At 45.4% G+C, this 14,098-nt stretch overlaps 1 protein-coding gene across 1 annotated transcript in view; it reads left to right on the top strand.

Moving 5' to 3' along the window:
* The first annotated feature begins 4,235 nt into the window (after positions 1 to 4,235).
* Positions 4,236 to 14,098, top strand: part of LOC137331111 (uncharacterized protein DDB_G0280315-like) — a 41,589-nt gene continuing 31,726 nt past the window's right edge. The window contains exon 1 of the mRNA XM_067994716.1: positions 4,236 to 4,305. Coding sequence (XP_067850817.1) covers positions 4,236 to 4,305 — 70 coding nt within the window. The remainder of the gene's footprint in view (positions 4,306 to 14,098) is intronic.

The following is a 14,098-nucleotide window of genomic DNA, read 5'->3' as shown; positions in this document are numbered from 1 at the left end:
TCTGTAGGTGTCCATCGTGTTCCTCCTCGTCTGAGCAGACCCTGTGTATTCGCAGGGCCTGTCCATAGGGGATGGCCTCTTTGACGTGGTTAGGGTGGAAGCTGGAAAAGTGGAGCATCGTGAGGTTGTCCGTGGGCTTGTGGTAGAGTGAGGTGCTGAGGTGTCCGTCTTTGATGGAGATTCGTGTGTCCAAGAAAGAAACTGATTCTGAGGAGTAGTCCATGGTGAGCTTGATGGCTCAACCGGGATCTTGGGTTCATGTCACGCTACACGTTACCCCACCAGCGAACAAATGTTATCTGTTTTTAATATAACGGGTCAATTGCTGTCTTTTCCTTCCGGATGTTTCTCTGTTTCTACCTCTCTCGCTCTGTTTTTTTAATTGGCATCGCCACATCATCTGTTTTTTTAGTTCTGGCCGTTTGTATATTCGGTGGGCCTGTGGGTAACACCTATCTGTCTGAACACTTTGGTTGCCTTGGCAACGGGCAGTTGAAAAGACTCTCTGTAATCACCAGGCATTGTTCTGTGATTTATAAATGCGATAGGTTCGAGGATTTCAGTTCCACATTCACCTGAGGAAGGAGGAAGCCTCCGAAAGCTTGTGGATTTTAAAATAAAATTGTTGGACTATAACTTGGTGTTGTAAAATTGTTTACAATTGTCAACCCCAGTTCATCACCGGCATCTCCACATCATTCTCTCCAGGGTGAAACTTTCTACAAGGTGTTGGAGACGTGTGTATTGGACTCATCCCACTTCTCTATCACCTCAACCATATGCATGAAAATGGGCGAGCTGCCTGTGGAGGGTCGACAGGTATGGGCGGCTCACCCAAATAATTTGTTCCCACCACCTGCACATGAAGGTGCTCCTTAATCAAAGTTTGTTTGAAGACTGGGATCCTGAGATCTGGGTCCCTAGGCTCCTCAGTTGAAGACAGTCATTTCTCCACCCACCAAGGAGGAACTGGACTCTCAAGGGGAAAAATTGGATAAGGGCCATTTTCAGGTGTGGATAGCGTGATGCGCTAGTACCCCGCACCCAATGACCCCTGCGTAGGCAGGACGAGAGTTTCGTCCGGCCTCAGTGCTCACCTGCAACCAGCGTTCCATTCCAGGCCTTGCACGTCGATTGAATGGAATTCGCACTTTCCACCAGCAGATGGAGCCCCAATCTCTTAAAGGCAGGCTGTTCCTCAGAAATCTCTTAAAGGCTGCTGGTACCTGTTATTTGCTGAAAATAACAGTCTGCTGTCTGCATAGAGTCTGAACGGAAATCAGACATCACACACATAAAACACAGATGCAGCTCCCGTCCCTATGTTTGCAAACTGATGAGTTAAGTTAAAACATTGAATATAGGTTGCACACTACTAAATCCCACATCCTCCAATCTGCATGCCAGATCTCACAAATCTGCTGATCTGAGTTGGTACCAGTTCTGCGAGAGTGCGTGCACCAATATTCTCTGCTGATGGACTAGAGGCCTTGGTGCAAGAGGTGGACAGAAGGAGGGACATCCTATATCCATGGGGGGTGGGAAGCGGGGGCAAGAGGTCCTCCAGACATATATCCAAAAGGCAGTGGGAGGCAGCGGGGGAAGAAGTCAATGCCAGGCGCACTGCATCATGAACATGGATGCAGTGCAGGAAGAAGTTCAATGCTTTGACATGAGTGAGGTCAACTGTCAAGTGGCATCTCCTATCAACTGCACCACGCACGACACCCCCCATCACCCACCCACCAACAAACTCTTTCCATCAGTACTCAAAACTTCTAATCAAATGCTTCTTCTCATCCTCACACATTACCACTGTTGCAAGCCACCCAACCACAACTCACAGGTCACACACACTGGCAGCTATTCTACCATGACAGGCACATCGCCCAGACACACATCCCGCTTTCTTGCAGGAGAAGGTGGCACATATCAGGAGGCAGCAAGTGACAGTGGCATTTAGTCCCTTGAGCCTGTTCCGCCATTCAATGAGATCATGGCGGATCTGTTCCCTAACTCCATATACCCGTCTTAGCCCCATATCCCTTAATACCCTTGGTTCACAGAAATCTATCAATCTCAGAATTAGATTTCACAATTGAGCTAGCATCAACTGCCGTTTGCAGAAAAGCATTCCAAACTTCTCCCACCCTTTGCGTGTGGAAGCATTTCCTAACTTCACTCCTGCACGTCCTGGCTCTAAATGTTAGGTTATGTCCCTGCGTCCTAGTGTTCAAGTATAAGAGATCTGCAAAAACAGTTACAAATGTTCTCAGCAGCCAGAAGCAATAATCCAGCCACCAACATGTGAATCCTGCATGGTCCCTTTAAATAGCACTGATGGGAGCCCTCCAGGCATCTAAGATATGTTCAGATGGTTGGGGTTAAGACTGCGCGCTGAGTTGAGTGTTATGTTCCAAAATGGTGTCCATCACTTTAAATCAGCGTTGCACACATTGATTGTTTCCATTTTCTCCTTACTTTACATGCAGCCGGCGTCCGTTATCTGCGCCTGCGCTAACTCCTATACCAAGATGGCGTCTGGCGCACATCACACTGGAAATGTGCGTGCGCATCCAAGAAGCCATCTTGGACATTGGAGAGGCCGCGTAGCACTGAAACAACGGGTGCTACATGGCACAATTTAGTGCTCTCCATCTCTTGCACTTCCAGGTCCTCATGCTTACTAGTGTTCAGTGCTTCACCCAGTAAAAACCCTTCTGACTCACTAACTACTTCCTCCCTGTGAGTGTCTCTGGGCTGGTAGGTGAGATGGAATGATGGAGTTGGTGAAGATGTGTCAGCAGTTGTAGATCTGGAAGTGTCAGCGGTTGTATATTTGGAAGTGCCCAGGTAGTCAACGGAGTGGCTGGTCTCTTTCTCCAAGGCAACCCTCACGATGTAAAACACAGGTGAGCTCATTTAGCTGTGCACCTGAAGAAATAGTAACTGAGCGTAAGGGCATTTCTAATACTTTCAAAAATTGCATGAAGCTGACACAATGATGAGCTTTGCCCTCCCATTACCAACCTTCTCTTGCCACTTCCCCAACAACTTATCCATCTCCCACTTGTCTCTTGTCTCTCTGTCTGTTATCTGCAGAATTTTCTTTGTCTGCAGATCAGGGTTTCAGTATTGATTTTCCTCCCCCAGTTCCAGTTCATTGCCGTTGGTGACCTTTCCCTTTGTGGCGAGAGAACACAATGTTAAACGAATATGGGGTCGATTTTGAGATCGTGGTGTGATTTAAATTTGTCAGGCAAGCTGCTGGGTACCAAACAGCATCCTGATACAGCTCGCCGCATTGAAGCTTCAATACCAGCAAAGTAAGTTGTGGGAGTGGGGGTCCTGATCGCGGAGGGTGGGGAGGCTTGTGGCGGCAGCGACCGAGATTATTTTTGTGGGCCTCAGAGGAGCAATCCTGTTGCTCCAGGGCCTACAAAATGAATTTGACACTTACCTTTGGTGGGCACCTTCTGTTCCATCGCCCTTGGAACTGATCAGCGCCTACATGGTGCAGGATGTAACCAGTTCTGACCAAATATTACATGATAGGACCCCGGTTTCCATATTAAAAGGGCCTATCACTTGAAACAGTCAGGGAGGGGCCTTTAGACACCCAGCGATAGGCCTCTTTCAAAATGGAGCCGGCCGCGTCAACAGTGTTAGCGGGGCTGTAAGGCTACCAACGCCATTTTGAGGCTGTTACTGCCTCATTAAAGGCAGGTGAAGGCAGTGAAAATTGACCCCAATGAGTTGCATGGACACTTGTTTTCCCCAACATGAGCATAGGCAGTGCATGATGATGAGAGATGCAGATACATTTTCCTGTTAAATCAAATGTCCCTGAAGTCTATCAAAACCTCTTGTGGTAAGTTATGTGAGTTAACAGAGTGGTTGTGAGTTAAGATGGTGTTTGAGTGTTTGCAGAGGTTCCCTTTGCATAAATAAGTTTCTCTGATACTCAACAACAACTTGCATTTACGTAGCACTTTTAATGTAGTAAAACATCTCAATGCACTTCGTAGGAGCGTTATCAAACAAAACGTGACACAGTCACATAGAGATATTAAGACAGGTGACCAACTATTTGGTCAAAGTGGTAGCTTTTAAGGAGCGACTTAAAGGAGGAGAGAGAGGTAGAGTCATGGAGAGGTATGAGGAGGGAATTCCAGAGCTTAAGACCTAGGCAGTTAAAGGCACGGCCACCAATGATAGAGCAAAGTCAATCGGCAATGTGCAAGAGGCTAGAATTGGAGGAGGCAATTCAGGTGATGAGAGAGAAAGAGCATGAGAGGTATGAAGGTGAGTGAAGACTGTATCAATAGTACAGGATGCGAATTAGCAACAGTGTCTTGGCTTACCTTGGCTACCCTTGACAGGTCATTGAACCTCTTCCTACACTTTATGCCAATTCTTGGCGAGGTGGCAGTTTCAGCAACCTCCCTCCACACAGCCTGAACCACCATCTTATGGGGCTTCCTGCCCTTAGTGCTCAATAGTCACTTCCTTTTAATCTTTTCTTCAGCCAGCAGCACGTCCACAGATGAATCGGGGAATCTGGAAGTCCTTCCTACTGGTGACCTTCCCTCCCCTTTGAAAAGGCTGCAACAGCACTCTATTTTCATCTCTCCTGGCGGCAGTAACCAATGAGGAGGGGTATTTCTCCTCCTAATCCACCTTGGATTGATAATGAGGGCCTAGGCGGCAGCAGTCTTGCCCCATCGTTAAATCGCAAATGAGAGAAGAATCTTGCCCGATATTTTTCAGAATTCTCGTGATATAATTTGCATGTAATAAAAGAGAAAAGGCAACTCCATCTCTGATGCACTGGCTGCAGTGTCTCATGCTGAACTTTTTATTTTGTTTAAGCACTGCAGCAACAACGAAAACATCTTTTGCATCTGTTCAATCAACAACTGCAACAGCAAACTCTACATCTAGTTCAGGTACAACCAGCCCTACAGTACAAACAACTATAGGGACCTCAACTCAGACATCTGCAACTGAATCAGCAAAACCACAACACCAGTCAGTTCCACACATGAAGTAGTAAGGATCACAAGTTATCTTTGTCACATTGATTGTGCCGGAAGTAAAGTGATACCATGAAGAGTTTTTGGGATATAGCTAAACTAATTAATTTGTTTTAGCCTATAATCATGCACATGGAATAACAACCTGCAGAAGTATTCTGTGAAGAAATAATTGTTGAACCTCTAATTTTACACTCCTCAGATATTTTGCGGTATCATAGAATCATAGAATGGTTACAGCACAGAAGGAGGCCTTCAGCCTGTCGAGCCCCTGTCGGCTCTCTGCAAGACCAATTTAACTAGTCCCACTCCCCCGCCCTTTCCTCGTAGCCCTGCAAATTTTTTCTCTTCAAGTACTTATCCAATTCCCTTTTGAATGCCATGATTGAATCTGCCCCCACTACCCTTTCAGGCATTCCAGATCATAACCACTTGCTGCGTAAAAAAGTTTTTTCTCATGTTGCCTTTGGTTTTTTGCCAATTACCTTAAATCTGTATCCTCTGGTTCTCGACCCTTCCGCCAATGGGAACAGTTTCTCTCTATCTACTCTGTCTAGACCCCTCAACTCTATCAACTCTCTTCTCAACTTTCTCTGCTCTATGGAGAACGACCCCAGCTTCACCAGTCTATCCACATAACTGAAGTCCCTCATCCCTGGAACCATTCTAATAAATCTTTTGTGCACGCTCTCTAAGGCCTTCACATCCTTCCTAAAATGCAGTGCCCAGAATTGGACACAATACTCCAGTTGTGGCCGAACCAAGGTTTTATAAAGATTCATCATAACCTCCTTACTTTTGTACTCTATGCCTCTATTTATAAAGTGGAGATGCCGGTGATGGACTGGGGTGGACAAATGTAAGGAATCTTACAACACCAGGTTATAGTCCAACAAATTTATTTTAAAATCACAAGCTTTCGGAGATTATCTCCTTCGTCAGATGAATGAATGAAAAGGTTCTCAAATCGCATATCTTATACGATGTTGGGACAGCATCACACCAATCAAAAGGTGTCGTCGTTATTCAAACAGGCCAGTCACGGAGAACAGCACGTCCCAGTACACTCGATATACATTGTGTCTTTTACACAGGCAGGCAGAAAGAAACTCAAAATGGCAGAGAGAGAGAGAGAGAGAGAGAGAATTTTAAAAAACATATAAATTTTTTCCCCCTTTTTGCTGGTGGGGTTACGTGTAGCGTGACATGAACCCAAGATCCCGGTTGAGGCCGTCCTCATGGGTGCGGAACTTGGCTATCAACTTCTGCTCGACGATTTTGCGTTGTCGTGTGTCTCGAAGGCCGCCTTGGAGAACGCTTACCCGAAGATCGGTGGCTGAATGTCCTTGACTGCTAAAGTGTTCCCCGACTGGGAGGGAACCCTCCTGTTTGGCGATTGTTGCGCGGTGTCCGTTCATCCGTTGTCGCAGCGTCTGCATGGTCTCGCCAATGTACCATGCTCCGGGGCATCCTTTCCTGCAACGTATGAGGTAAACAACGTTGGCCGAGTCACAGGAGTATGAACCATGCACCTGGTGGGTGGTGTCCTCTCGTGTGATGGTGGTATCCGTGTCGATGATCTGGCAAGTCTTGCAAAGGTTGCCGTGGCAGGGTTGTGTGGTGTCGTGGACGCTGTTCTCCTGAAAACTGGGTAACTTGCTGCGAACGATGGTCTGTTTGAGGTTGGGTGGCTGTTTAAAGGCGAGCAGTGGAGGCGTGGGGATGGCCTTAGCGAGGTGTTCGTCGTCATCGATGACATGTTGAAGGCTGCGGAGAACATGGTGTAGTTTCTCCGCTCCAGGGAAGTACTGGACGACGAAGGGTACTCTGTTGGTTGCATCCCGTGTTTGTCTTCTGAGGATTTATATGTTTTTTAAAATTTATATGTTTTTTAAAATTCTCTCTCTCTCTCTCTCTCTGCCATTTTGAGTTTCTTTCTGCCTGCCTGTGTAAAAGACACAATGTATATCGAGTGTACTGGGACGTGCTGTTCTCCGTGACTGGCCTGTTTGAATAACGACGACACCTTTTGATTGGTGTGATGCTGTCCCAACATCGTATAAGATATGCGATTTGAGAACCTTTTCATTCATTCATCTGACGAAGGAGATAATCTCCGAAAGCTTGTGATTTTAAAATAAATTTGTTGGACTATAACCTGGTGTTGTAAGATTCCTTACATTTGTCCACCCCAGTCCATCACCGGCATCTCCACATCATGCTACTATCGACACCACAAACTGCCGGCTCACAGTGTTAAGGATCTCCATGAAGATTGCGCATATCGACACAGACATCAAGTTTTTACAGAGCTGCAAGAAAGCAGACAAGATCCCGAAAGGACTACAGATCAAGAACCCACTCAAGTCCACATACAACTCGGATTACGCTGAGAGACTCTGCCGCCGTACCTCTCGCACACTCTGCAACCATCTCATACACCAACTCTACAGCAGACGCCACAACCTCGAAACCAAGATAGAGTCCATACTCTCAACCTGTACTCAGGACACAGCAGACCAGCTACGATATACCGCCAAACAGACGAGGCAACGGAACTACACTGCCTACATGAAAACCAAGAGCAGGAAGCTTGAGAAACTCGGCATCACCACCAGCATCAACCAAGCCTCCCCCGGTACCACGGTTACAACCACAGGGAAGTCTATCATCAATTTGTCCGACCACACCCTTCAACCAGACGAAATCGAGGTTCTCAGCCGAGGGCTCAATTTCTGCCCCACCACCAAAATGGACCGCATCGGTCTCGCGGCGGACACAGAGGAATTCATCAGGAGAATGAGGCTCCGGGAATTTTACTACAAACCCCAAGATTTCAACAGTGAACCCAATGAGACAATCAATGATCCAGAACAGCAGACAGAGGGATCCACGGTACAGCAACCGAAGAGGAAAGAGTCAAACTGGACTCCTCCGGAGGGTCGCTACCCTCAGCTTGACATGTATGCCCAAGCTGTCAGGAAATGCGTCAATGCCAGATTCATCAGGCGCACTCAGAAGACAGTCCAGAATGTCACCCGAGCACAACGCAACGCCATCAACGCTCTCAAGACCAACCGAAACATCGTCATCAAACCAGCGGACAAAGGAGGAGCCATTGTCATACAGAACAGAACGGACTATTGCAAAGAAGCATACCGACAACTGGACAACCAGGAACACTACAGACGGTTACCCGCAGATCCGACCAAAGAACACACCCACCAGCTCAACAAACTGATCAAGACCTTCGATCCAGACCTTCAAAGCATCCTACGCACTCTCATCCCACGTACTCCCCGCGTGGGAGACTTCGACTGCCTCCCAAAGATACACAAAGCCAACACACCCGGACGTCCTATCGTATCAGGCAACGGAACCCTGTGTGAGAACCTCTCTGGATACGTCGAGGGCATCCTGAAACCCATCGTACAGGGAACCCCCAGCTTCTGTCGCGACACTACAGACTTCCTACAAAAACTCAGCACCCACGGACCAGTTGAACCAGGAACACTTCTCACCACGATGGACGTCTCGGCACTATACACCAGTATCCCCCACGATGACGGCATCGCTGCAACAGCCTCAGTACTCAACACCAACAACAGCCAATCTCCAGACGCCATCCTACAACTCATCCGCTTCATCCTGGATCACAATGTCTTCACCTTCAATAACCAGTTCTTTACCCAAACACACGGAACAGCCATGGGGATCAAATTCGCACCCCAATACGCCAACATTTTCATGCACAAGTTCGAGCACGACTTCTTCACTGCACAGGACCTCCAACCAACGCTATACACCAGATACATCGACGACATTTTCTTCCTATGGACCCACGGCGAAGAATCACTGAAGAGACTACACGATAACATCAACAAGTTCCATCCCACCATCAAACTCACCATGGACTACTCCTCAGAATCGGTTTCTTTCTTGGACACACAAATCTCCATCAAAGACGGGCACCTCAGCACCTCACTCTACCGCAAGCCCACGGACAACCTCACGATGCTCCACTTTTCCAGCTTCCACCCCAACCACGTCAAAGAGGCCATCCCCTATGGACAGGCCCTACGAATACACAGGATCTGCTCAGACGAGGAGGAACGCGATGGACACCTACAGACGCTGAAAGACGCCCTCGTAAGAATGGGATATGACGCTCGACTTGTCGATCGACAGTTCCGACGGGCCACAGCGAAGAATCGCATAGACCTCCTCAGAAGACAAACACGGGATGCAACCAACAGAGTACCCTTCGTCGTCCAGTACTTCCCTGGAGCGGAGAAACTACACCATGTTCTCCGCAGCCTTCAACATGTCATCGATGACGACGAACACCTCGCTAAGGCCATCCCCACGCCTCCACTGCTCGCCTTTAAACAGCCACCCAACCTCAAACAGACCATCGTTCGCAGCAAGTTACCCAGTTTTCAGGAGAACAGCGTCCACGACACCACACAACCCTGCCACGGCAACCTCTGCAAGACTTGCCAGATCATCGACACGGATACCACCATCACACGAGAGGACACCACCCACCAGGTGCATGGTTCATACTCCTGTGACTCGGCCAACGTTGTTTACCTCATACGTTGCAGGAAAGGATGCCCCGGAGCATGGTACATTGGCGAGACCATGCAGACGCTGCGACAACGGATGAACGGACACCGCGCAACAATCGCCAAACAGGAGGGTTCCCTCCCAGTCGGGGAACACTTTAGCAGTCAAGGACATTCAGCCACCGATCTTCGGGTAAGCGTTCTCCAAGGCGGCCTTCGAGACACACGACAACGCAAAATCGTCGAGCAGAAGTTGATAGCCAAGTTCCGCACCCATGAGGACAGCCTCAACCGGGATCTTGGGTTCATGTCACGCTACACGTAACCCCACCAGCAAAAAGGGGGAAAAAATTTATATGTTTTTTAAAATTCTCTCTCTCTCTCTGCCATTTTGAGTTTCTTTCTGCCTGCCTGTGTAAAAGACACAATGTATATCGAGTGTACTGGGACGTGCTGTTCTCCGTGACTGGCCTGTTTGAATAACGACGACACCTTTTGATTGGTGTGATGCTGTCCCAACATCGTATAAGATATGCGATTTGAGAACCTTTTCATTCATTCATCTGACGAAGGAGATAATCTCCGAAAGCTTGTGATTTTAAAATAAATTTGTTGGACTATAACCTGGTGTTGTAAGATTCCTTACATCTATTTATAAAGCCCAGGACCTTGTATGTTTTTTAAACTGCTTTCTCAACCTGCCCTCCCACCTTCAACAACCTGTACCCCCAGGTCTCTCTGTTCCTGCACCCCCTATAGAATTGTACCCTTTAGTTTATATTGCCTCTCCTCGATCTTCGTACCAAAATGTATCACTTCGCACTTCTCTGTGTTAAATTTCATGTACCATGTGTCCGCCCATTCTACCAGCCTGTCTATATCCTCTTGAAGTCTATCACTATTCTTCTCACTGTCCACTACACTTCCAAGTTTTGTGTCATCTGCAAATTTTGAAATTGTGCCCTGTACACCCAAGTCCAAGACTTTAATATATATCAAGAAAAGCAGTGGTCCCATCATGGACCCCTGGGGAATACCACTGCATATCTTCCTTCAGTCTGAAAAACAACCGTTCACTACTATAATTTGCATTTAATAGAATAAACCTCAAACCTGTTCACTGCTCCTATATCTCACACTTAAGTTTCAATTGTTTTCAAGCAGCTACATCAAGCACTGCAACAACAGAAGTATCTCCTATCTAAATACAATTGACACCTGCAAGACCGACTTTTACATATGTGTTAGTCAGAAGCACAACCTTGCAAACAACTACACATATCTCTACTCAGCCATCTACAACTGAATCCGCACCAACCCCAACACCAGTCAGTTCCACAATACTAAGTATAAAAATTGTCAGGCATTTCATACTAATGGTGCTGAAAATAATGCAACTCATTAAAGATTTCCAAGAAATATCAAAACTTGTAACATAGAACCATAAAATTTAAAGCATAGAAGGAGGCCATTCGGCCCAATTGGGAGTGAAATTCACCTTGGGTGGTAGTGCAAAATAGGCGAGAGCAAATCAGCAACCCGTTTTACACTCCACCCGAATTTCTTTTCACTAATTCGCCAACCACAGGAAATAATATTTCTCTATTCACTCTCTCAAAACTCTACAAAATTTTAAAAATGTTTTTAAATCTCTTAACATTCTCTGCTTCAGTGGAATTAGTCCCGGTATCATAAGACTGTCCTCATAACTATAGTTTCCCAAGTCTCGTAATTTTTCATCTTACTAAGGCTTTAATGCTTTTTCAATATGTTACTCTAACTGTGGCCTAACCAATGTTTTGTACTTGTTTACTTCTTTACCATTGCACTCTATGCCCCTATTTATAAAATCTAAAAATCTACTGAGCTTTTTTTATGGCTTGAACGACCTGCACTCGTACTTTCAGGGAATTTTGCATTTGAACCTCTCGGTCCCTCTGTTCATCCATTCAATGTCTTTTCATTAATCTCCATAGCATATTTCCAGTCCTTATTTTTCCTCCCAAAATGTATTATCTCATCCTTAACCATATTAAATTACATTTGCCACCTGTTTTCCCATTCTACCAACTTGTCTATGTCTTCCTGAAGTTTTTTGTAGTTTTCCTCACTCTTTGTGAAGCCTTCTACATTCATGTTCCTGATTCCCAAGTCCAAATCATCTATATGTAAATGAGAACAAGTGGACATGGATGGACACTGACCCCAGTCCTGGTAACACCCATTTACCCAAACTCTTTAGGGGTATTTTAACTTTGGCTGATGGTGTAAAATGGGCGATATCGAATAGGCCGCCCATTATGAGCTCGGCCTGATTTTACCTTCCACTTACTTCAATCAAAAGGAAAATCAGTCGTGGTGTATAATGGGTGGCTAGTGTGATAATGCCCATTTTACACCAACACTCAAAGTTAAAATTACCCCCATTGATTCCTCTCTGTGAAGTTTGTCCAAAACTGTTGTTAGATTAACTGGTCTATAATAATCCAGTTTATCTTTCTCTCTCCTCTTGAACAAGGGTGTTACATTAGCTCCTCTCCAGTCCCATAGCACAATTTGGATTTTTAAGGAGGATTCAAAAATTATGGCCAGTGCCTCATCTATCTCCTCCTTTCAACAACCTTGGCTGCATGCAGTCAAGTCTTGATGACTTCTTGTCATATAATTTGCATTTAATAACAATGAAAAGGCAGCTCAGTCCCTGATGTACTGCTCATAGTATCTCACACTGATTTTTCTATTTTGTTCAAGTAGCTACATCAAGCACTGGAATAATAACAGAAGCATCTCCTACATTGGTATAATGAGAAACTATAGCACCTCACGTTATGCTAATTTTTTCAGAACCAATTCCTTTTCTGCAGTTTTTTCTAACAATTGTTTCATAGCCTCCTGCAGTACACCTACATTCTCACTTCCACCATCACTTTCGAGGGCCGATGAAAACTACTGAACTCGATATTAACCCCCCATGACAGGGGAGAGAGGTTCCCCGCACTACCCAGCACCTCCTCCACCTCCCCGTAAATATTGGAGCCACTATCTCTGCCATACCTTGGTCATACGCTATGTGGAGTACTGTGTTTGGTTTTGGGCACTGCACCTCAGGAAGGAAATATTGGTCGTGAAGGGGCGGGGGGGACATTGCAGATTCACCAGAATGATACCAGGATATAAAGGGTTAAATTATGAGTTCTGGTTGCATAAACCTCACTTGTATTTCTTTGAGTTTAGAAAGTTGAGGGTTGATCTAATTGATAAAATGATAAAAGGATTTGATAGGATAGATACAAAGAAGTTGGACTCTAGTGTCCGCTTTGGGCACAATTGGCAAATTGCACCCAAATGCACCTGAAATTGTGCTGGTTAGGTTACTGTTCAAGTTTCTGCTAAAATGCATTTGCTTAATCGCAAACATCAAATCTTCCATGAACCATCGCAATTGGGCAGCATAAAACAATGTAATTGTTTATTTTTTTTGCTTTTTGCATTAAAAAATATTCATTGCTGTATTTAAGAGTGGTAACCTGGTGCAGTTTTATTAATACAGCTGAAAATGGGTTTATCACAAAAAATAAGCATTTTAACAGGAGTGTCTAGCACTCCACCTGTGAGTAACCTGATTTTAAATCACTGAAAATGACTCTAAAAAACTATTTACTAGTTTCATTGGTGTACACTTGTCAGCTTCTTAGTAAATTAAATATTTTTTGATATGTAAATATTTTTAAAACGTGCCTGTGGGACCAAGAAAATGAAGGAAATAAATTTGAAGAGCCTCCCCTAACCTCCGCAATCAGCCGAAACTCATAATGTCCACCTTGGGGGAGTGGACATTTTTGTAGGGGGGGGGCCTGATCCGGGTGGATTGAACCTTAAACCAATGTAAAAGATCATGGAAAACTCTAAAGTAAGTGGTTTCGGGCGTAATTCATTTACATTTAAAATGCCCCCATTTTTTGCGCTGGTTCGGCCGATTAAGTCCAGATTGCGCTGATATTACAGGCGTAAACAAGCGGAAACTCCACCACGATATTTCCTTTGGTGGGGGAATCCAGAACAAGGAAGCAGAATCTTAAAATTAGAGCTAGGGTATCAAGGGATTATGGATCAAAGACTAGTAAATGGAGTTGAGGTACAGGTAATCCATGATCTAACAGGCTTCAGGGACTGTATGACCTACACCTGTTCCTATGTTCATATCCTCCACAATCAAACCCTTCCTACTGTCTCTTTAACAAATATTTCATTCACTATTTGCTTAGTATATTACCAGAACCAAAGTGGCAACTTCAAGCAACCTTAATGGAGAGAGATGTCCTTCTTCAACATTGTAAACATATTTCTTAGTACTTTAGTGACATAAAGTACCTTCAACACAGATATCTTCCACATATGTACAATTGAGTGCACCAACCTTTACAAACACTTCAGGGTCAATGAGCACAACAGTGCAAACAACTAGGACATCCACTCAACCACCTACAACTGAAT

The sequence above is a fragment of the Heptranchias perlo genome, chromosome 13 (genome assembly GCF_035084215.1).
Source record: "Heptranchias perlo isolate sHepPer1 chromosome 13, sHepPer1.hap1, whole genome shotgun sequence".
In the NCBI taxonomy this organism is placed as follows: Eukaryota; Metazoa; Chordata; class Chondrichthyes; order Hexanchiformes; family Hexanchidae; genus Heptranchias; species Heptranchias perlo.
This window is presented reverse-complemented; position numbering and strand designations above follow the sequence as displayed.